The sequence below is a fragment of the Falco biarmicus genome, chromosome 2 (genome assembly GCF_023638135.1).
Source record: "Falco biarmicus isolate bFalBia1 chromosome 2, bFalBia1.pri, whole genome shotgun sequence".
Lineage (NCBI taxonomy): Eukaryota > Metazoa > Chordata > Aves > Falconiformes > Falconidae > Falco > Falco biarmicus.
Window position 1 is genome coordinate 29,427,836 of NC_079289.1, and position 22,597 is coordinate 29,450,432.

Sequence of the window (22,597 nt, forward strand, 5' to 3'; positions counted from 1 at the left end):
CTGACCTCTGATACAAACTTCTGTTTGAAGGACTGTACAATTGGGCAGCCCTGGCAAAATGAGATCGTGATTTTTTTTGTATCATGATACAAATATTCTAGGAACAATCAAAACATGAAAGGTTCGTATAGGCATCTTCTGTATTAAACTAGAATGATCTGTGAGGTTTTCCTCTCCTATAATCCTGCTTCAATAGATTTTTTTTGTGGGTAGTATCAATGGAAATGGGGCTGGGCAATGGCACTTTAGGACAGTGCGATGTACTACCACGATACCACAGACCTGTAAACATGTCACTCCCTCTGTTCACCCAACAGCTGGCTCCAAGTGTAGCACCAGATACATGATTTCTGTTGTCTTTCAGGTTGGAAAATACATTTCAACGTGTCAAAGACCTTGCCAGCGCTAGCACAGGGCATGTGCTTGGCTCAGACTCAGACTGGTTTCCTCATCAAACTGGTGCTTGTGTATGTATCTACAGTTCTGTGATTCTGGCTGGGGTGGGTCACAGGCTACTCAACGGAACCATGGCATTCTAATTACATTTAATTTTTCCCTTTAATCAAAACTACCTTGGCACCCTTTTAGCTACAAAAGGAGAAAGCAAAAATATGATGCACTTTAAAAACCTGCCCCACAGAATCACAAGATTTTGATGTGTAAAGATTTTAAAGCTGGCCGAAACATTTAGGAAGAAAAAAACAGAGAACAGTCTATTTAAGAAAATCTTTTAATTTTTATTACTTTCTAGTAGTCATTTTCCCATGTTATGTTTAAATTCTAAACCAGCTATACAATTTACCCTATAGATTTCTTCCCTGTAGAAAAAAAAAAAAGTCAAACAAAAATCTTGGGAAAGAAAAGCTCAAGAAGGTACATCATTCTAAACAGGTTGTATCGTTATTGCTTAAAATGAAAAGCTCAGGGTTGGAGCAACCGAGGTTGGGAGTTGACACTTGGCATTTCCTTTCTCATTTTGTTCTTCCTGCAGAAGACATGCCCCCTTGTGGAGAGAGGTTCTGGCCCATAAACCACTGGTCTCCCTTGACATCGGGTAGAAGAAAGAGTCACAAATCAGCTTTTTGCTTCTGAATTTCTCACTTTTCAGTCCCTCCTTAGATGTGTGATGCTTAGCATACCTCGCATAGATCTCTTCTGTGGGTTGTGGGAAGGATGAAGAAAAGCTGCAAGCCATACGACTCCTGACGAGATGACACTAGATGGTTAACACAGTAAGAATAGCGTGAACCAGTTCCTTCAGCTGTGCCAAATACATTAGGCTTAGCACCTTCATGAAACAGAGGGAAACTGCCCTAAAGAAAGCACCGCACAGAAGTTTGCTCTTGACAAGGATAAGAGGACACAATTCCTTGGACCTAAACGAGCATCTTACAAACCATAAGCATCATCACTGTAGGGTTCTCTGCACTGAACTCCTTATTAATTTGTCTAAGCTATGGTAACACCAAAACAGTTCTGAAAGTATTTTCAAGCTCTTAAAAGCTTTTTCTCCTTTTTTGTAGTGTCGATTTGGCCATTACAACCACAATGCCATTACCTATGTGTTATCCTTGTTCATATCTTGACTGAATTTTGTTATTTATTAAAACTGGTGACTTCAAAACGCCAAAAATTTTAAGTGATGTGGATCATAAACATCCACTTACTGTTATTACCATGACAACAGATCTTCAAGTAATGTAACAACTCCACTGGAGTTATGAAAACCGAGACTATCAAATTGTATTCAGTGTGAACACAGGGTGAGGAATACCAAACAATATGATACCTTGTGACTATTAAACACAGGGTGATAGTCTTCCTCCCTTCAATACTGAAAGCAGATTAATTTTCACACATGAGACATAAGCTAACAAACAGTCTCTCCAAAACAGGTAACAGGCTGATGAAACAAATGATCTTTCATTAGAAGTACAGGATAAAACACAAGCACATTAAAGCACAGAGTCTGGTAGAGTGATAGGAGGGTATTCCACTCTGCTACATGAAGAGAGGACAGAGAAAGGGCACCTGAAGTACAACATAATGAGACAGGAAGGAAGATGGCAAGGAAAAAGAGAGGAAGTCTCCACTAACAATGCTTCTATCTGAGATATTAGCATAAGACATAACAAACACTGTGATTTCTAGATTCACATGCCATACGTTTATCTCTTCTGCAGCAGGTTCTTTCTGTCTCAAAGCACAAGAACTCCAAGATTCTCTCTTAGGAAACTGCTCCTTGCTTCAGGGAGAAGGGGTTACTCTACCCTGGTTTTGTTCCTTATACTTCAGTACACACCAAAGCCACTTTTCTTATCACTACGGATACATCTGTCTGCTTTGTTGCTCTAGACATAAACAAATTGAAATTGGAGTATACAGTAACCTGTCTTCTGGGTGCTGACCCCCATGGCAGACTACAGAGATAGTCTCTCCACTTTCACTTGTGTGGAATCTTCATCTGACTTCTCTTGAAATTAAAAAGGACAGAATACACCAAATAAAACCTGAAACATGAGCTAGCCAGCTTGAGACAATTAGCAAACTTCTGACTTAGTGATTCCTACTTCCATTCAGTTCCATGTAAGAGAGTTCAGCACTTGAAATACCTGAGAACCGTAAAGCATTGCGATGTTCATCACTGTTGCAGTTGACTAACAAAATTAAAATTTTAAAGTCAGTTGTTGGAAGGGTTCTGCTCCCTTGTTCAACTGTTACATAGTAAATTGTACACAAATAACATTAGCTTTGAGTCAGAAATAAATTTGGGTAGAATCTCAAGCCCTCCACTGAATCATCTCTGCAAAGATGGCCCATCTTTTCAGCAAGAAGCAGCCTAGAGAAAGCAAAAGAAGACGTGCTGTATTACTTGAGGACAACATGGTAACAGAGGTATTAAACACAGCAATTATTACTTACCTTTCTTTGGCTAAGAGAACAGACATCCCCACCAGCTTAGCAAACTCGTCAGCTGTGAGGGAACCCTTTTCAGACACCTATCAAAAAACAAATACACAAATAAATAAACTACAGCATTAAGAGAACAATGATGTTCTCTTAGCTAGTGAATCAGGGTTAGCCTTGTGAAGTGATAAATTGGTAGCAAATCCCTTGTGAAAACAACTAGTTTGTTTGCATTTTTAAAAAGTACAAATAATTATGGGTATTTGCCCTTAAAAATACCTCTTCTCTGTCTTGGGAAAACTGCCAAATATAAAAAAAGAATGTAGAAAAGACTCAAATTGTAACAAACATAATCATGTGGTACCCTCTTGTTTGGATTTTTTTTAAAAGATGCCTTGGGACAAAGAGAACAGAAAAATCAGAATAGCTCAGGCACAGTATACTGTCACAATCAGTATTTACACAGCTCAGCTATCTATACTAAGTGATTTGGCAAACTTCAAGTGATTCAAGTGAAGCCTAAATGAGGAAATAAAAGACCTGTTAAGGGCAGGTCATCGATTTAGAGATTTAAGTAGTCTCAGATGGAAGTAGAGAATTTGAGTTTAATGAGATTTAAAATATCCCCACTGTCTATAGAAGAATCCCCACACCTTAGTACTCCACCCTATATTATGGCATACTAGAGGGATCAGTAAAAGCCACCATCACATTCAGCTGACACAAAAGATAGGTTCAGTCTTGGGACTCAAAACTTTGTCTTAGTTAATACATGCTACAATGAAACCTCACAGGCTGGACATGCGGATGCTTAAAATATTAGATATGCAGTCTAGACTTATTATTGCCTTGAATTTCCCAGATAAACATGTTTTATTACCCTACAAATTAATAATTCTTCCATTTCTCCATTGCTTCAGATTCAAGCAAACTTGTAAATCCAGACATGGTTCCCATGTCCTGCTTCCCACGTAACTGGGTAGGGAGGGGTCTATTCTGCATCATTCTCAGCTGTAGTATTTTTATGGAAACTCAGATTAAGCTAGTCCTAACTTGAGATTCTATAAAGCTAAGTGATCAAGTCTGAGTAATGGAAGTCAGCTATAGAATCTAATATGCATATGGGTGATTAATTATCTTTCCTTCCCAAACCACTACTCTCATCAGGGGTGACTTTGGGATCCTTTGACTTCCATCTCATTTCCTGTCTTCACCAGCCTTTCAAAACATCTCTCTCCTGTTTGAAAGGCTGGTGACTTCCTTTCATTTCTTCTCAGAGGTTTCATGTTACCGTACATTACACATTAAGTACAGGGTGCTTTTGGCCACAATTCTGATCTCATCTTCCCCCTCCTGTACAGGTTAGCCTTCATCATTCAAAGCCTTTCCCTTACGTTTTTCTATGGAGTCAGTGTCTCATATTATGAAAATAAAAAGAAAAAAGGTGTTTCAGTAATAAATCCACCATCTGTTGCTTTTTGCAGTTGACCTTGTTTGTTATCAAGAAAAGGTTTTTCCTTTCCTTTCAAAGAGATAAGCCCTTTACTGAAGGCAACAAATTAATTAGAAACCAAAAATAATCAGAAAAAAAACCCCTAAAATGAACTAGGTATTTTTCTGTAAATATGAGAAAATAAACTGAAAGGATTAACATATATTGAAAAATTTAAGCATTTTAGTTTTGATAATTTAGGATGGAATCTTTTAGATGGCTACATACATTTCTCTTATCTAAAAATCTTTTTGATGAGAGAAAGCTATACAGTAACAATCATGCAAAACGCACTGAAGAGCCTACCTCATTTATCAAGGGAGAAGGTGCCTGTGATAGCTCTACTTCTTCCTGACTGCCCAAGTCAAAGTCCTCTTTGACCCTGATGTTTAACTTTGGGTACACTGAATCAGCCTTTACTCAACTTTATGAACAACAAAAAAATCACATCCCGCTGAAAGAAACACAGGAACATGCATCAAGCAATAGGATAGCAGGACTTTAAAGACCCAGAGGTAGTAAGACCATGAAGGTTTACCACACTGAGCAATTTATACTATTTTTTTCCCTGATGAAGCTAGCCTAATTCTATGCGCACTAGTCTCCAACTGAGTGCTCTTTACAGTGGCAAACTCAGTAGATGTTACACATACAATGTGCTATTTTATGAAATAAACCCAAACTAAACAACTGCCTATATCAATATTTCAGAGCTACTTTCACCCCGCCTTCAAGCATGTTGTGTACAGTGTCTGAAGTCCACTTCTGTTAAATTAAGTGCTTAATACATGCCATGAATTTCATTCTGCAGAGCAAAAGATTTGGAGGAAGGCTGAAGGTTAATGAAGTTTGAAAAGAGAGGAAAAGTGATTTATTCCTTAAGGAGAACGCAATGACTAAGATTATTGCCTGCATAGCACTTTGAAGATGAAAAGTGCTATTTAAGTATTACTGTTAGAAGATTGGAAGTGGAGTATTTTGTATTTCAAAACCTCAAAAGGAAATCCTGTACCTCAAGTTTTTATACCTAATGTGTTTAAATTTCCCTAGCGTGGTCAGAACACTGAAGGAAATGAAGTACACTTACTGTCTCCAAAGCAGAAGCTACCATTTCCTCTTCATTATGAGACTGGAGTTCAATCACCATCACACCACTGTCAAATATCCGAAGCCTACAATCAAAAGAGAGTCTAAATAACTAAAAACTCTGTACACATCACCTATGGTCACATTTCTGATGCATTCACACCTAAAACCACATTACAAAAGGAAAAAAAAACCAAACCAAACAAAAGCTCTGTAAAATGAATATTAAAAGCATCTTCAAAATCTGAAGACTGAAAAGAATGGGGTATATGTCTGAGTTTAGTTAAACACTTTTCCCAGTATGAAAAAAAACCAACCTGTATTGGAAGTGAAAACAATACTGTCTTCCTAGCAAAGTGAACCATTGTTAAAAATTCGTATTTTAATGTAGAGTGGATATTGGTGCTTACAGCAGCATCCTTTAAGCAAAGGATGACTTTGCTTAAAAAGCAAGAAAATCTACTGCAGGTAAAAATATTAAGTCTTCCAAACACCATGGTCTGACTTGTGAGTGCCAGGTTTTATAAATACATCTGTAAAACTCTTACCTTATTGGTAATTTCAGTGACTCCAGCATCTTACAAGCATTTACTAAATCTTCTGGTGACAGCAACTATTAAAATAGTAAAACAGATTTATTTCACAGCTTGCATTTTAAGTATACAACATAACACCAAAACAAACAGTTTTAATAACTACAGCTATAAAACACACCAGGCTATACAATATTGTTAATTTCTTTCTATTTTGCAGCCTACTTTCATTGGCTTCTATGCTCCTTTCTGTTTCCTTACTATGTGTTCTGTAATAATCCTTCTTGCCCTGTTTACAGAAAAAATTGATGTATTTGCTTAAAAAAAAAACAAAACAAATTCACCATTCTTTAGTATTCTCTGTCCTTTCAGTTTTCTTTCCAGATAAGTATGAATTTTCCCTTTTATATGGTATTACAAAAAGAAGCATACATTAAAACAACTTGTAGAGCATACATAAACATTGCATGGAAGAAGGAGAAAGAATATAGGTAAACCCCACATTTTAATAAAGGGCTGATCAGTTCATGCTGTTAAAACAAGTAGGGTGAGCAATTGGTAGGGAACTTCTTACACTTTTTCTTTAATTACCTTATCACTGAAGTACACTTTATAAAATATTTAATTAAACCAATTTCTCACCTCTAATCCTCGTGCACGATTTACCAGACAGTATACTTCTGTAAGTGACATGATCCCTCCTCGCTCCTGTGTTAAGCACAAGACTGGTAAGAGAAATAGCATTAATCTAGTAAACACGGTATCTTTACTTGCATTTGAGTGATTAAACAGGTAAAACAGAGGAGCTAAACGATGGGCCTTAATGAAAGAAACTACCCAGGCAATACCATATATTTCTAGCATGAGAGGTAAGTTGTAACATCTTTCACCAATCATTTTAAAATGCAAACCACTGATACTACATCCAAAGACTGAATTACTTTGATTTTAAAGCAGAGAATAAGTCACAGGAACAAGAAATGTCAATATATTAAATCTACCACATCAACTTGTTTTAGTAGACACATAGCCCTTATAAGTTGCAACATTTTGGTGAGAATCTTGAATTCTCTAACAGCTTCAGACACACTAGAATATATTACCAAGGAGGGATAGTCTGTGTAATAACTCTGTGTTGTATTTGCAAAATGCATAATTTTAAGGCGGTTTAAAGACTACTTATATTTTTAAAGTCATGTGTTGTTTCACTCTTTCTTTAAAAAAATAATATTCTGCAGCAAGGGATGAATAGAGGGCTGTTCAAATGGAAGGAAGACCGCTCGTATGATTTTCTAAGTATCACTGATATTTTGCAGATTAGAAGTTGAGATGCTATTACTCCAAAGGAAAATTCTTACTTCTTTTAAACTTTCTTAATTCAGGAAGAAGATATATATATATATATTCTTTCCATAAACACTGAATGTGAAGCTATGCTGCCAAATCCAAGACTTTAAAAACAGGCACAGTGCTACAGCCAAACACATTTACGTCAAAATTCAGCAACGCATGGAAAATCTTGGTGCAAAATTAGGTGCTTTACCTCTAATGGTGTCTGGAGTATTCCAGCTAGTTGCTTCGCCAGCTGCATGTGGTAATGTGTACCAGATCCATGTGTTTCCCTGGTAACTGGATTAGCTATACCCATACTCAGCAGATAGGACTTGAACCTAATAGTCTAAACAAATAAATTTAGAAGTACATCAGCTAGTGAATGAGTCTGGTTTTGAAAAATCTTTTATTTTATTACTATGCGACAGTTTTGGTGAATAAATCCATTCAGTTTACTACCGATAAAGTCAATTACTATCAAAGAGAAGGCAAGTCTTAATAAAATTCAATTTTGACCAGCAGAGGTCAAAAATACAAAAATTCACACGAAGGCAGTAAAATCTGCTTTTAAGAAAGGGTCGAAAGAAAAGCTAATGCTAAACAAGTCACTTTTACTTTATGTAGGCACTAAAACACAAAAACACCCAACCATGAAGTGTTCCTTATTAAATAACATGTATTAAATGGATAATTTTTGCTTTGCATAGGAACATTTCTGTTGACTTTAAAAACAAAATTCACTTACCTCATCCTCAGTGATGTCACCTTGTTTTTCTTTAATCTTATTGGCTATTGACTTGGATAACTCCACCATTTCCTTAGCCTATCAAGAAAGACACACAGATAAGTCAACTTTCAGCTCCACAGTGAAAAGCACGCTTAAAACTGAGAAACAAGTGTAAGTCAACTTGGATAAGTGACACATGCCATACCTTCTCCATTAGTTTGCTAAGATCCTCAAAAGCCTGAAACAAAGACACCGCAGATCAGTATAATTACAGCATCAAGCTTCGTGGGTACAGTGAGCTGCCTTTGTCCACCTACCCAAGCTTTTCTAAGAGCTGCTATCCCTTTAGATCAGTATGTTACAATGTCAGACATTATATATAATTGGTTGACATACCTGTTTTATACCAGGTCTTAAAATCAAAACTACACAATCCATAAACAAGAATAAAGAAAAGAATCAATCAATCACACACTTTACTAGTACGTGAACACTAGTTCAATATGAAGTCCATACAATAGGAAGGAACAACGAGACACCAAGGCCCACAAAAGATTAAACTGTCCTAGTTTATTATGCTCTCCTAAAAGCTGGGGAAAGGTTTCCTGGTGGTGACGGTAGATTTTTTCCAACAGTTAACCATCACTCAAGGAGATCTATTGTATCTGGCCAGCAGCAAGACTACTTTAAACCTACAGAAGTACTCCTCCTGACAAGATAATTTTAATCAGTAGATGTTATGAAGTTCTAAGCAACAGCCATTTCAAATAAGCAAGGAAGAAAGTATATGTTTTTCACATGTATGCTTAACTGACAAGACAAAACCTCTGAAAATGTGTGGCAATTTCTCTTCATCTAAGTATTGCATACATAGGACCAGTGGTGCTAGCATAATAAACAAAAACCAGTTAAGAAAACGAATGAAGTAAGATCCACAAGATAAGTGATCAGATTTCAATAAGTTAAGATAAAAACTAGACAGAAAGCATCCTCTGAAAACTCTAGTTGTTGGACCTAAAAACCAAAATAAATACTAGATAAAGGGAAAAAATTATTTTTACAAAACATTTATTTTCTTGTCTAAGAAACTGTTAATTTTGTTTCAAAAAAACCCAAATAAGTAATATACTGGGCATCCACCACGGGACCATAATTATATCAAGCCTATTAAGCTCAGTAAACTGCTAAAGTCTCAAATACAACAACTCTACAACAACTTACAAAGGGCATTTTTAGGCTTAAATAAAACATACTTCAAAAAATGCTGAACATATACTGAAATGCAAAAGTTTTAGTAACGATAACCAACTAGCATTAAAAAAAATCATGTACAAAAAAAGGTAGCAACCATATTAACACAACTATATTAAAAAGCAACTACCATTTCTCCCACCCTCAGCAACACATATTCAGCCTTCTCGCCCACATCTCTCAAATACGTGACAACACGCCCAGGTGGTCAACCTTTTCAAACAACCTTTTTTGAACAACTGGTGCGAGAAAAATTCCTGAAACTTTGACACCTTAAAAGAATTTGCATAGGAAGACCTAACTGTTCCCAGCTACACTTAGGTGCCTTACTTAGAAGCTTATTGGTCTGAGATTCAACGTGCAGAGACAGAGATGCCTCCAGGAAGGGACAGGGTTTGCTTTTCATCAGAACCCTTCCTAATGGTGCCAGTGTTTGTCCACTGACTGGAGAAGTCTAGCTTCTTAACACTTGGTACCTAGGTTAGGTATCCAAAATTAAGTGGGACAAAGCAAGGTCCAAGGTGAGAAAAGATAATATACTCGTGTATAACAATAATCTACCACTATCAGAACAAAAGCTTCTCTTTGGAATATTTCTTCTTATTCTGCCAAATTCAATAATTTAAAATAGATTTCCTAATCTATAGTGTAAATCAAAGTCCTCCTACTGTATTTGTATATGATATCAACAAAAAGTTTTCTAACAAGGCTTTTCCCAGCTTATTTCTAATCTCTATAGCCTGCATGAAAACATCATTCATCAAAAGAACCCTTGATTTAGCTAAATAAACAGCATGCTGTGTCTAACTCCTCCTCTGCCTGACTCACCAAGGGCAGGCCTGGAAACAAAGGGGAATGTGCACACACCTAACAGGAACTTCCTCAGATAAACAAAAGGCTAAAGAACTGGATTCTTATCAGCAGTGAACAGCAGATGCAGGAAGCCTTTTCCTGGAAGCCAGGGCACCATTTTTTAAATTAAGTCATTTATAACATTTACAGCTAGAGGAAGGCTGGATTTTACAAGCCATGGTTTTCCTTCGTTCATACAACATGTATAAACGGATTCATTTTACTCTCTGACAAAGCTGCTGAAGGAAAAAATAACCAGACAATACCTTTTGAACTATATACACAAGCATGTAACCACAATACCTTTTGAACTACACACAGAACTTCATTCATTACATTCCTTATAAATAGAAAGGAAAAATTTTAATGCTACCAGTATCTGAAACAGCAGGCAGCCTGCAAAGATACTATAATTTTCTTAGGTACTAGAGCACTGAATGTCTTTTTTTATTGTGCCACACTGAATTCCATAAAGCTTTGCCACAAAAATTAAATCTATTGCATGTAGTTTATAAGTACTTCTGTATTAATCTCTACTACCAAGACGGAACCAGACTATTTTTGAGGCTACTGTTCCCAGGTATATATGAAGAAATTAATTGCCTCTGTTGTCCATCAGTATTGAGATCTGAAATTCAACTATTGTGCTGTTTCTGGGGAAAAGGATGGTCTCCATCTAGCCCAGGTATTTTGCAAAGACACTTGTAACATCTTGCTGATGCCTGGACTGCAGAACATTTTACTGTAATTATAAGCCTAAATCTTAACATTTAGAAACTGAATAAGATTAAAATCTAACTTTACCAGTTACATGCAGACACTTAGATCAGCATATTATCCTTAATATATATTACATTTTCAACTGAAATTACAATTAGCTGTAAAACAATGAAGGACCTCCCCCCACGCCCAAAATTGTAATAGTCTACTTCTGCAGATGCCTTTGTGTTCTGCTTCCCCTGATCAAAAGTCACTGAACTCGAATTTCTAATTCTACTAAAGTTAATTTCATAAATACACACCGTTAGTTTCAAAGAACAGTCTTCTTGAAAGGAACTGTTTAAATTTAGTACCTTTACATATATTGAAAAGCCAGTTAAACACAGTAAATAACCATAAATTATACACTCTTAAATGAATTCAGACTTCACAACAAAAACAATAAATATTCTCAGCTGCCCCTAAAAGAAAGTGTGAATGAATGTAAATGGCTCAGGTGGTTGACCTTGAAACATCAGTAGTATTTACCTCGGAAATGTTTTTGTCAGTCTCTTTTCTTTTTTCCTCTAATTTCCTTTCAATCCCTACAATTCCTACAGCCCTTATTCTTCCTGCCTGCAAAAGAAAATAATGAAAGGAATCAAAATAGGAAACGCTAAGTTTTCTCATCCGCCTCACTGTGAAAAACTTTACATTAGATGACAGGAAACATTCTCCCAAAGAGCTGGAATCACACATACAATATTTCATATATTTCTTGAAAGTATTTTTTAAACCAGTGTAATAAAATAAACAGTAAGCATGAAGCACGTATGAATTTGCTGTAGTAGACAGATAAGATTACTATATTGAAGCTATTAATTATGAAGATGCTTAATAGCCTGATCCAGACTGCGCATGCCAGCTCATCTCAATTAGAGCCTCTGAGTCCATGTGAACATCTATACTAGAGCTGTGCAAATGCATGAGTGTATCTGAACAGGATTACCTCAAGGAATCTACCCTGAAGAAACATAGCCACAGAAACACAATGCGAAGTGCAGTCTAATTTACCTTGCTGAGAAGTATCAGAAGGGAGGTAATGGTGAACCTTTCATTTGATACCAAATGTGTTTTCAAAAGACTGGTACCTAAGCGGCAGTGGTGCCAGCCCTCAAATCTCTGACTGCAAAGCTTAGTGTTAACAATTTAGTACAACTCAAAATTAAGAACAGGAGGTAAGGCATTTTCATTGATTCTTGATGCAGGGTCCAGGCTTTGCCGTTAGTCCAAATGCAGCAATGTTTATAGATACTACATTTACAAAGGAAGACATGTGATCTGACACGGAACAATCTTTAAATCATCCTATTTCATTCATATAGTACTGTATGTTCAATATATTCATATATTCAACACATTCATATGCAGAGACAATATCTACATATTTATCACAGAATGGTCAGGGTTGGAACAGACCTCTGGAGATCATCTAGTCCAACTCCTGCTAAAGCAGGTTCACTAGTGCAGGTTGCACAGAATCACATCCAGGTGGGTTTTGAACGTCTCCAGAGATGGAGACTCCACAACCGCTCTTGGGCAACCTCTTCCAGTGCTCTGTCACCCTCAAAGTATTTTTTCCTCGTATTCAGATGGAACTTCTTATGTTGCAGTTTGTGCCTGTTGCCCCCCTGTCCTGTTGCTGGGCACCACTAAAAAGAGCCTGGCCCATCCTCCTGACACCTGCCCTTAAGATGTTTGTAGACATTGATAAGGTCCCCTCTCAGTCTTCTCTAGGCTAAACAGGTCCAGCTTTCTCAGCCTTTCCTCATCAGAGAGATGCTCCATCCCCCCAATCACCTTTGTAGCCCTTTGCTGGACCCTCTCCAGTAGTTCTCTGTCTTGCTTGAACTGGGGAGCCCAGCACTGGACACAGCACTCCAGGTACGGCTTCACCAGGGCAGAGCAGAGGGGCAGGAGAACCTCCCTCCACCTGCTGGCCACACTCCTCCTAATGCACCCCAGGGTCCCACTGGCCTTCCTGGCCACCAGGGCACACCGCTGGCTCACGGGCAACTTGCTGTCCACCAGAACTACCAGGTCCTTCTCCGCAGAGCTGCCTTCCAGCAGGTCAGCCCCAGCCTGTACTGGGTGCGTGGGGTTGTTCTTCCCCAGGTGCAGGACCCTGCACTTGCCTTTGTTGAACTTCCATGAGGTTCCTCTCTGCCCAGCTCTTCAGCCTGTCCAGGTCTCGCTGAATGGCAGCGCAGCCTTCTGGTGCATCAGCCACTCCTCCCAGTTTTGTAGCATCAGCAACTTGCTGAGGGGACACTCTGTCCCTTCATCCAGGTCATTGGTGGATAAGTCAAACAGGCCTGGACCCAGCACTGACCCCTGGGGAGCACCGCTGGCTACAGGCCTCCTGCTGGACTCTGCGCCACCGATCACAACCCCCAGAGCTCTGCATTCAGCCAGCCCTCAGCCCACCTTGCTGTCCGCTCACCTAACCCACACTGCCTGAGCTTAACTATAAGGATGTTATGGGAGACAGTGTTATCAGTTTATAACCCAGAAGTATGCATACAGATAAAGAAGGTAATCTAACATATGACAAAGGGATTCTCCATAACAACTGTCCATTTAGCATACACATTTAAATCAAACATACAAAGGTTCCAAAGAGTTATATAAATTACATGTTATATATTTGACTTCCAGCCACAAAAGTAAAACAGGAAAGAAAGCACAATTCAGACCAAAAATCTTTCAGCTTCATTAGATCTCTCATGCTGAATTAATATTTGCATAATAGTGTATGTGCACATGTGTGTGTATCTGACTTATATAAAAAAACCAGAGCTAATTATCAACTATTCCAGTCTAAACACACTCTTAAGAAAGACAGGCCATAGTGTTCTGTATCAGGTGAAAACTGTAAATGAGAAACTAATTTATGCCAGTGAAGAAACAGGCAAAGTAAAGCTGAATTCCCACGTGTCCATGGTGTTGGTTAGAGAGGCATGCCAGATGCAGTAGATTGGAACAGCAAGAAATGGAAACGACATTATTACATACAGATTCTGCTCAGAAGCTCTGCGTGTACCTGTGGATCCTTGTTAACTTGTATGGTCTGACCAGTGGGCATGTTCTCCCATCTCCTATGTGTGATTTCTTCTGATAGTCGTCTATAGAACTGCAAACATTAAAGAGTGACAAGAGAGGTTTCATAAACCGTGCAGAGTACCTCTGGGTATTTTTAGCATCTTGGTGGTAGATGAAAGAAGCTTCAATGTAAGACAAAGCACAGGAACACCTACACATCCACAGTACAACATTACCTGAAATTTCTTAACGTCCAATTTTCAAAAATATATACATTAGAGAAGGAGCCATGTAGTTACTAATTAAACTTGCATGATTACTTTTATTGTAAAATATTTTTTTCAGATATTCAAAATGTTCCAAAACATGCTAAATTTAAAAATGTCAAGGTTTGCTCAAAGGTATGCTTTTAAAGGAGGGAAAGTTGAACAATCCAATTACTATTGAACAATATAAAGATGACCGCACAGATCAATTACACTTATTTGTTTATCACTAATACCAGAAGCTGGCATTAGTTAATTAGTTAACAGTAGTTAACACTAAGTGTATCCCACTGACCAAAATCCAGAAAGAAAACCTATTCCAATGTTACAGTGCAGTTTTCAGGAAGGCATTCTGAAGTCATAAAGAAAAAATCTGGAGTGTAATTGATATGCTAGGTAAAAAGTAAATACAGTAAGTTTGATTTTCAGACACTAGCGTTAACATTAAAATAAATAATGTTATAATTAGGCAAAACAGCTATACAATTATAACTAGGCATAAATCTACTTGTTCTAAGCTAGAAACAGCTCACAAAGAAATGAAAGTGAGTCTGATCAAGCAATGCATTTATAAGCCAGTTATAACTAAGTCAAGTTGAAAACCTGATTTTCTGCAGTGAACAGATACAGCTTTTTTCATTGTTCAAAGTTAAAGTTCTCAGTTTCTTCAAGTGAGGATCTTATAATGTGAAATTTCTTTACAGAGTGCAATTTCTTTGTTTTTTAGGATAAGCCTTCTTTTTAAAAATATATTACGGTTTTTTAGAATGTTCAAAGCCTTTGAGATTTGGTGTAGGTAAAAAAAATAAAGATTTACAAAAAATAAAATGAAACAAAGCTCCAAGGTGACAAAAAGTGTTCAGCAATAAAACTAAAGAGATGATTAGGAAGGAGTAAGTTGCTTGATTCAGGTTCAGTAGAAGGCTAGCTACAAAGAAACGTATTTTACTCTGTTAAGCATTTAATAGATTTCAGACATATGACTTCAGAAAACCCTATGTTCAATTTAAAATACTAAAAAAGGAAGTATAAGATTATATTAAAACTACTAAAATAAGGACAAAGCTTAATAATGCCTCTTGGATTTTTGGAACTCCATTTGTATTATTTAACCAAAGTACAGGACCCTGAAAGCTCACAGTGTTTGTCTTCAAAAAGGATGTATTGAAAAAGCTCCACCTCAAAAGTAAACATGGAAAGATCATGGAAAATTATCACTAATGCAGCAAGAGAGGAAAAGCATGTTCAAAGATCTGATGTACTGGGCTTGCATGGTACAAAACTTACCTCAATCTGCCCATGTTCTTTGAAAGAAAGTTTGATGTAGGAATATTTGCTGCTTTGGAATGGACCAGGCTCTTTGTTTGAAGAAGCAGGATGAAGATGAACTACTATTTTGGCACTAAGAAAAAGTTATACAAAAGAGGTAGCTTTCTGTAATAGCTAAAAAAATTTGTTTCTACAAAGTTTAACATCTAATCAAAACCTCTATTAAATTTATCTCACATAAGAGCTAAAATACATCAAATAATGTTTCATGTTTGTACATCAATATTTAAGTATTTTGACTCAGTATTATAGTAGATCTTGCATAAAAAGTACTAGAAACGCTGAAACACCAACATCTCACAAATTTAAAATGTACCCACCACCAATTCTTAAGAAATAAACATAACAAATGTTAACATTTCAAGCAATAATTTCTAAAAAAATCTTTTAGTTAAGATTAATCATCAAATAGTAATTTAATTTGGCTTTTGACTTGCAATAACTACTGCCAAAATACACTATCTTTGTAACAGGAAAACAAAAGGTCTCGATACTATGTTTAATCTGTCCCACTTGTATATGTCACTTGTGAACACTGTATGTGAATTTGTCCAAAACCAACATTCAAAGTTAGCACACATGGAAATAACAGTCTAAAATGACACCTACCACCAAAGCAAACTCTAAGATAGCATTATTTTAGGAACATAACAAACTGCTATCACAGTAGAACTGCAAGTCCACCATTATAATTTCACTTTACTTTTTTCATGGGTCTTTATATAGGTGACTTATCAAGCATTAGTGACTTACCTGATTTATTCTGGACACCTCAGCACATTACCTTACCCATCCGACTACAGGCTGCAAGCAGATGTCAACTATATATATATTTCTCCAGTTAATATTTTTCTCTTCTTCTTATGAAGCTTTGAATCACAGAATCATAGACTTTAGGCTGGAAAAGACCTTTAAGATCATCAGGTCTTCCAAGTCTGCCACTAAACCATGGCCATATGCGCCACACCTACATGTCTTTTAAATAACTCCAGGGATGGTGATTCCACCACGTCCCTGAGCCGCCTGTTCAAATACCTGACAAACCTTTTCAGTGAAGAAATTTTTCCTAATATCCAACCTAAACCTCCCCTGGTGCAACTTCAGGTCATTTCCTCTCGTCCTTTCACTTCTTACTTGGGAGAAGAGACCGACCTCCACCTGCTTACAACCTCCTCTGAGGCAGCTGTAGAGGGCTATAAAGTCTCTCCTGAGCCTCCTTTTCCCCAGGCTGAACAGCCCCAGTTCCCTCAGCCGCTCCTCACCAGACTTGTGCTCCAGACCCTTCACCAGCTCCGTTGCCCGTCTCTGGACACGCTCCAGCACCTCAGTGTCTGTCTTGTAGCGAGGGGCCCAAAACTGAACAGATGTGGTCTCACTAGTGCCAAGTACAGGGAGACAATCGCTGCCCTTGCCCTGCTGGCCACATGGTTTCTGATACAAGCCAGGATGCCATTGGCCTTCTTGGCCACCTGGACACACTGATGGCTTTATACGCTAATACACTTCTTCATACACAAACCATGCTGAATTAGTTATTCAAGTGAGTGGAAACACTTGAGTTCCTTCTAATCACTGCTAGCATTTCCATGCTCAAAATCAATCATATTTGGTCATAAAAAATATATATAATACAGGATTTGGCAGAGTTTCTATCCCCAACCAGTTCTGTGGCACAAAAGACTAAAAGTAGCTTTCAAATTTAGATTCAGCAAAATCACTGTTGTCATTTATGACTAATGAAATTAAAATGGCAAGTTACAATGCATACTTGTTTAGTGATTACAAGATTTAACAAATCATATCAAACACTGCTTTGTCATGACTCTCTTACACACTTGACCTCAAGTGAGGAAAGCAGGTCCTTGTGGCTGTCAATCTTAGATTACAAAAGGAATCTACCATGAATTAATATATAAACTTGGGTACCTCATATAACATGCATGTGCAAACTATCCATCTGAAAAAAGATTATCACCTTACCTTTTTCCTATCCCAGCTGCCTGCTCTTCAATAAAGACGATCTGAGACAGAGGTATAGCAATGCAGCACTCCTGGAATAATCAATGCAAGCACAAGTGAAATTGAAGCCATATACTGACTATTCATTCTCTAAAACCAAGTGTTCTCTTTCCTTATTTCACAAACAGTATGGATCTCTACAGGTGCTGCCTGAGGCACTCCATATGAAATACGATAGTAACAATCAAAACAATCTATTAAAGATAAATTTAAGTAGAAAACTAATAGAAAGTTGCAACTGAGCTCTAGTTAATAAAAAACAACCCAAATGTGTCACTAAAATTTCCACACTACTGCAGCGTATCCCTGTAGGTGCACAATACTCAATTCTTAACATTTTTTAATTGATGTTACTTCGGGAGCTAAAACAATATCCAAAGGCATCAGTCTTTTAAGTGTTGAACATGTACAAAATTAGAATATCTCTGAGTGGAATATTAGTTTCTCCATCTATCCCATACCCACGGACTTAATCCAGAAGTTGATGGCTGCATCTCAACACACATTTATTGGACTGTGCTTCAGACAAAACAAAGTGGAGCAAGAAACAAGACTATAGCCATCTGTGGGAGACTAACCTACCCAAGATAAACTCTTAGTCTATGTATTTGAGACATAAATTGCTCAAGGGAGTGAGTGATTCAACATATCTAATTAGGTGCTGGTCTTGTTTTGGTGAATATCCTTCAGTGAAGTCTTTTGCACAATAGCTTGGTGATTGACATAGTCACCCAGAACACAGGAAACACAGGATACATTCCCTCTTGGAACCTCTCTCTTCCATCTGCCATGAGGGTGTGCTTAGCACCAGGTTACAGTGAACACTGTTAGGGGGCCCTCTCAATCCCTACTACCAAAATTGTTCCTCTTTGCATGGAATAATTAAATACTCATTAATTTGGAGATTAGAAAAGTATACATGCAGGAACTCTTGACTGTTCAGTAAACCTCTCACTGGGAAAAAGCATGGATTGTATTTCCTGTTCTAAAAACTCTTTATACAAGCTATCTAGATTCTTCTGTGGCTCCAGATTCTACAGCCGTTACATACTGTAAAACACCCACATAGCTCTGAACGCTTTAAAGACAGGCAAAATCATACTTCCGTTAAAAAAAGGTTTTGAATACAAGAGTCCAACTATATATAATATGTACACTTCCAAGATGATTAACTGATTTAGTTCACAGCTAGAAAGTTAAGGACTTCTTGTAAGCACAAGGAGTTAGAATCACTCCTTCCTAGTGAGAGAAGCAAGAGGAAGGGATACAAAAAGACAGATGTGTTAAAAATGCTGTAAGCTTATCTGGATACTTTTTTCCTAACGTCTCATGCTCACATTATGCACAATTTTGTGATTTAAAATGTACAAATCTAGCTATCTAACCAACTTAAAAGAATCAATATTTTTTCCTTTGATAATCACTGTATTTTCTAAACTGTTCAACAACAGATGGTATGTAACAACAGCAGCTATAAAATACAGCTGTCTGGTTTTGTAAAAAGGTTTGCTATGTTAACCTAACGATAACCGCCCAATTTATTACTAAAGTTTGCTGACACAATAAAGGGGATTTTCTCTACAAGTTTATTCTAGTAAACTAGCTAAGGTTTCTAAGGCTGATGTTATATCACAGCTGAGCTTAGTCAACAACTCACCATGAAAATAAAAGGGCACTGTGCTCCCCATGTTTCAGTCCTCAGAGCTTGAAAAATAATCAGCTTTATTTACCACACGAACAAAGTTATTTATATTTACATCCCCCCTAATCAGAACTGGCTAATTTTTGCCAATTTCCTAGCCACATGTACCTGTCCCTTCTGTTAATCAAGCCTGGAACCTGTCAGAATCTTTGCCGAGTTCAATTAATTTGCTAAACTAAAACTATTTTTATTATTCTCCAAGGTTCTCCTCTGCTGATTTAGCAAATCAAATGATCTTGGAAGAGGACAAAAAGCCATGTGGCCCAGGAGCACAGGGGGAAGTCAAGGAAAAGAGACATGTATCATCCTTTTGTTGGGAAGGACAGAATACGGATGTGGACAGTTGTAAGACTTGCTGAAGTCATAATGCTTATTGTCACTCCAAGCGAGCAAAAAGGCCAAATCAGATCAGAAGCAATGCCTGTTGCAGTACATGCCCATCTCTCAAAAAGAGATGCTGATGAAGAAAAAAGGATTAACACTGTCAGTTTAGCAGTTAAATTATCTCACACTGCCTGTGCCCAAAAAAAGTTAATTTATACAGAATAGTTCATGGTCTGGACAATCAACCCCTGACTTGTTCAACAGTTAACCCCACCCTGGGGACCAGCTCTCAAAACATTTTAAAAAATTTGTATTAAAAATAGTTCTGCTGTTCCTGCAAACAATCCCTGAAGAAAAAAAAAATTGCTTTGCCAAACTAAGAACATCCTTGGTGACCTTACCTTCTTCAGAAGGCTCTTAGTAGCTCCCTGCTTTGGAGCAAGGATGTGGTATTTGGTAGGGAACAGCCTTTGGGTACGAGAGGTGCTTCAGCTATCCTTGCACAAAATTAGTCCAGTGGAATATAATTCACCTTTGAGAAGTTGTCATCTGAACATGCTCTGTCTAAACTTTGGTTTCCAGGGGTAAGTTTCTAAAAGACTGTGTCCAAAACAAGCATTAATCCAAATTGGTTCTGAGGAGGACTTCTTCAGTTGCAGCTGTACATTGGTGCATGCTGTCACACTCTATGCCTAGAGCTTCGTATGCGTTTGTAGTCTTTCTCACTCACTTTTAGCCTGCAATCTCTGGCTGTGGCTTAATGGTACAAAGCATTCAGCAGCAGTATCGCTACAGTGTAGTTCTGACATTGCCACTTAACCTCTGAGTCAATTCTCCATAGCAGTACAGACAAATGTTCTGGCTTATTGAAGGGATTGTTGAGCGCAGGAATAGGCAGTTGGGAGGTTAAGACCAGTACGAAATAACACTGCCACCAAACACATTCTGTTACCAGATCATGGTCTGGAACTATATGGTGGGAGCAGAAGACAGGGGAACTTGGACTTGAAAATAATGAAGAAGAAAAGGTCTTTCTAGACAAGGAGCATGGGTGAGAAGTTCACATTTTGATCTGCCTGACACATTCAACTTCAGTCTCAACCCCAGTGTTTTTTAGTGCATGATACCAGACTCTTTTCTCCTTTGTGTTTGTGCTGTAGAAAAGGAAAATTTATATGATTAATGCCCATCCCTGCTTATCTCTGCATAATTATTTTATTAAAGCAGAAATAGGTGAAAGAACATTCCTGTCTCTTATTTTCTCTCCACTATGAGGCAAAAAATGGACTATACTTGTAAAACAAAACACACACAAAGGAAAATACCCATCTCCTCTCCATGTGCAGTCTTTTCATTGCAAGCTACCTGTTATGGAATTTACAATTGAACGACATAAAAGATACAAAAGTGGGACTTACGTGATTCTTCTGATCCCTCCAGATTAGTCTGTGCGTGCTAAGCAGTAATACTCCACTATCAAATTTAACCTAGACAGGAAAAAGAAAAGAGATCATCAACAAATTTGACCAGTAAGTTGCATAAATACTGATCTTGGACACATTACATGTTACCACAACATAGCAATCAAATTCAACAAGCCAGTACTTTAAGAAAACTTCTCCCCCCCCCCCCCCCCCCCCCCCTAAAAACGCAATAAATGAAGTTTAGGAAACAATGGAGAAAATTAGTATAAAAGGATTAGATGGATATACACAAAGTTTCTTTTTCAACTGTATAAACTTTCCCCCAGGAAATCCTGAAGGATCCTCCCTCCATATGCTGTGCAAGATACACAAACATTCTTAATATCCTATTTTAAACATGGCTATTGGCTTTGGAACACTCTTTGCTGACAAGGAAAGTAAAAGTTATGCAAAAAAAGCAAAGCACCCTGATAAGAAGATACTGTGCACAATCTGAAATCTTCTGGCCTATCACACGGAAGTATTGCTTCTATCCATTTTACTGTTGAAAACTTCTTCACTTATCCGACAGCAATCAGCATGTGGAAAACCTGTGTTAGCAAATTGCTTCCTACTTGTAAAACTTGAGGCACGTTTTTTTCACAGCTTTTTATGAGGGTATGCAACTACTGCGGCATGGAAAAATTAAGAGATCATGAGACAGCCCAGCAGCGAGGTGAAGCATTAAGCGGGCAGGCTCAGATCCGAGCAGAGGGCAAGGGGGCAGCCTTCACGACCAGAGCTAAAGAGTATTTTACAACTACCAGAAAGACTCAGGTGTGAATTGTATGACACGTCCTGTGTGTGACACCCAACTTGCGGCACCGAGTGACAGGGGTGCGCTGAGCCTCCGGGACGGGCCGGGTCAGCCCAGGCCATGGACATCAGGTTTCACCGCAGTGACACGGGCTACACGCGCCCTATGGGCAGCCCAACCTTCCGCCATGTGCCACACACCGTCCCAGACCTTTCTCGGTCCCGCAAGGCCCGGATCCCCTCCGCAACAAGCTTCTCACAGGGCCAAACCCTGCCCGGACCCTGCCAGACCCCGGGGCGAAGCGTACTCCGCCCCCCTCTGCCCTCATCGATGCTCCGCCTGCAGCCCAGGCCCCTTCACACCCCGCGTCGCCCCACCTCGCCCGGTACCACCCGGCCCCCGCCGTCCCCCTCGGCCCAGGCCCACGGCCGCGCCTCTTCCCCCCCCGCCCGCCCCGGCCCGCCGGGCCCCGCCGCGCCGCCAGGCCCCGCGCAGGCCGCGCCCGTCACCTTCTCCTCCCCGTCGCAGAGGCGCACGCCGCGCTGCTGGACCACCAGCGTCTCCCCCAGCTCCAGCAACCCGCTGGTCCACACGAACCTGTCCATAACGGGCGCGCAGCTCCCTCCCCTCCCTCCCTAGCTGCCGCAGGCAGACCAGGCCGCGGCAGCCGCTCCACGCCCGCAGCCGCCGAGGCGAGCAGACACCATCCCCACCCGCGCCGCGCCTCGCCCTCTAGCGGCGGGCGGAGGAACGGCC

At 38.9% G+C, this 22,597-nt stretch overlaps 1 protein-coding gene across 2 annotated transcripts; it reads right to left on the bottom strand.

The window, feature by feature from the left end:
* Positions 1–714: 714 nt before the first annotated feature.
* On the bottom strand, positions 715–22,535 carry VPS36 (vacuolar protein sorting 36 homolog). Of its 2 annotated transcripts, none has more exons than XM_056327789.1 (14): positions 22,351–22,535; positions 21,040–21,108; positions 17,557–17,627; positions 15,535–15,649; positions 13,983–14,072; positions 11,429–11,515; positions 8,283–8,315; positions 8,096–8,173; positions 7,562–7,696; positions 6,661–6,726; positions 6,034–6,098; positions 5,487–5,589; positions 2,923–2,999; positions 715–2,839 (listed from the first exon to the last, which is right to left on the bottom strand). In XM_056327789.1, the coding sequence occupies exons 1-14, from the start codon at positions 22,444–22,446 to the stop codon at positions 2,746–2,748; spliced, it is 1,179 nt and encodes a 392-aa protein (XP_056183764.1). In that variant the 5' UTR covers positions 22,447–22,535; the 3' UTR covers positions 715–2,745. The 2 variants fall into 2 exon arrangements, with proteins under 2 accessions (XP_056183764.1, XP_056183765.1); XM_056327790.1 differs by having other exon boundaries at positions 5,487–5,571; positions 22,351–22,532.
* Between the last annotated feature and the right edge of the window lie 62 nt (positions 22,536–22,597).

What these genes read in the sequence shown, in the direction of transcription:
- VPS36 (XM_056327789.1), bottom strand. Translation starts at nt 22,446, where the DNA reads ATGGACAGGTTCGTGTGGACCAGCGGGTTGCTGGAGCTGGGGGAGACG. An exon ending in GCAGCTGGGATAGGAAAAAG is followed by an intron (nt 15,650 to 17,556) that starts GTAAGGTGATAA and finishes ACTTTTTCTTAG; the next exon opens with TGCCAAAATAGTAGTTCATC. An exon ending in ATCGTGCACGAGGATTAGAG is followed by an intron (nt 6,099 to 6,660) that starts GTGAGAAATTGG and finishes CTATTTTAATAG; the next exon opens with TTGCTGTCACCAGAAGATTT.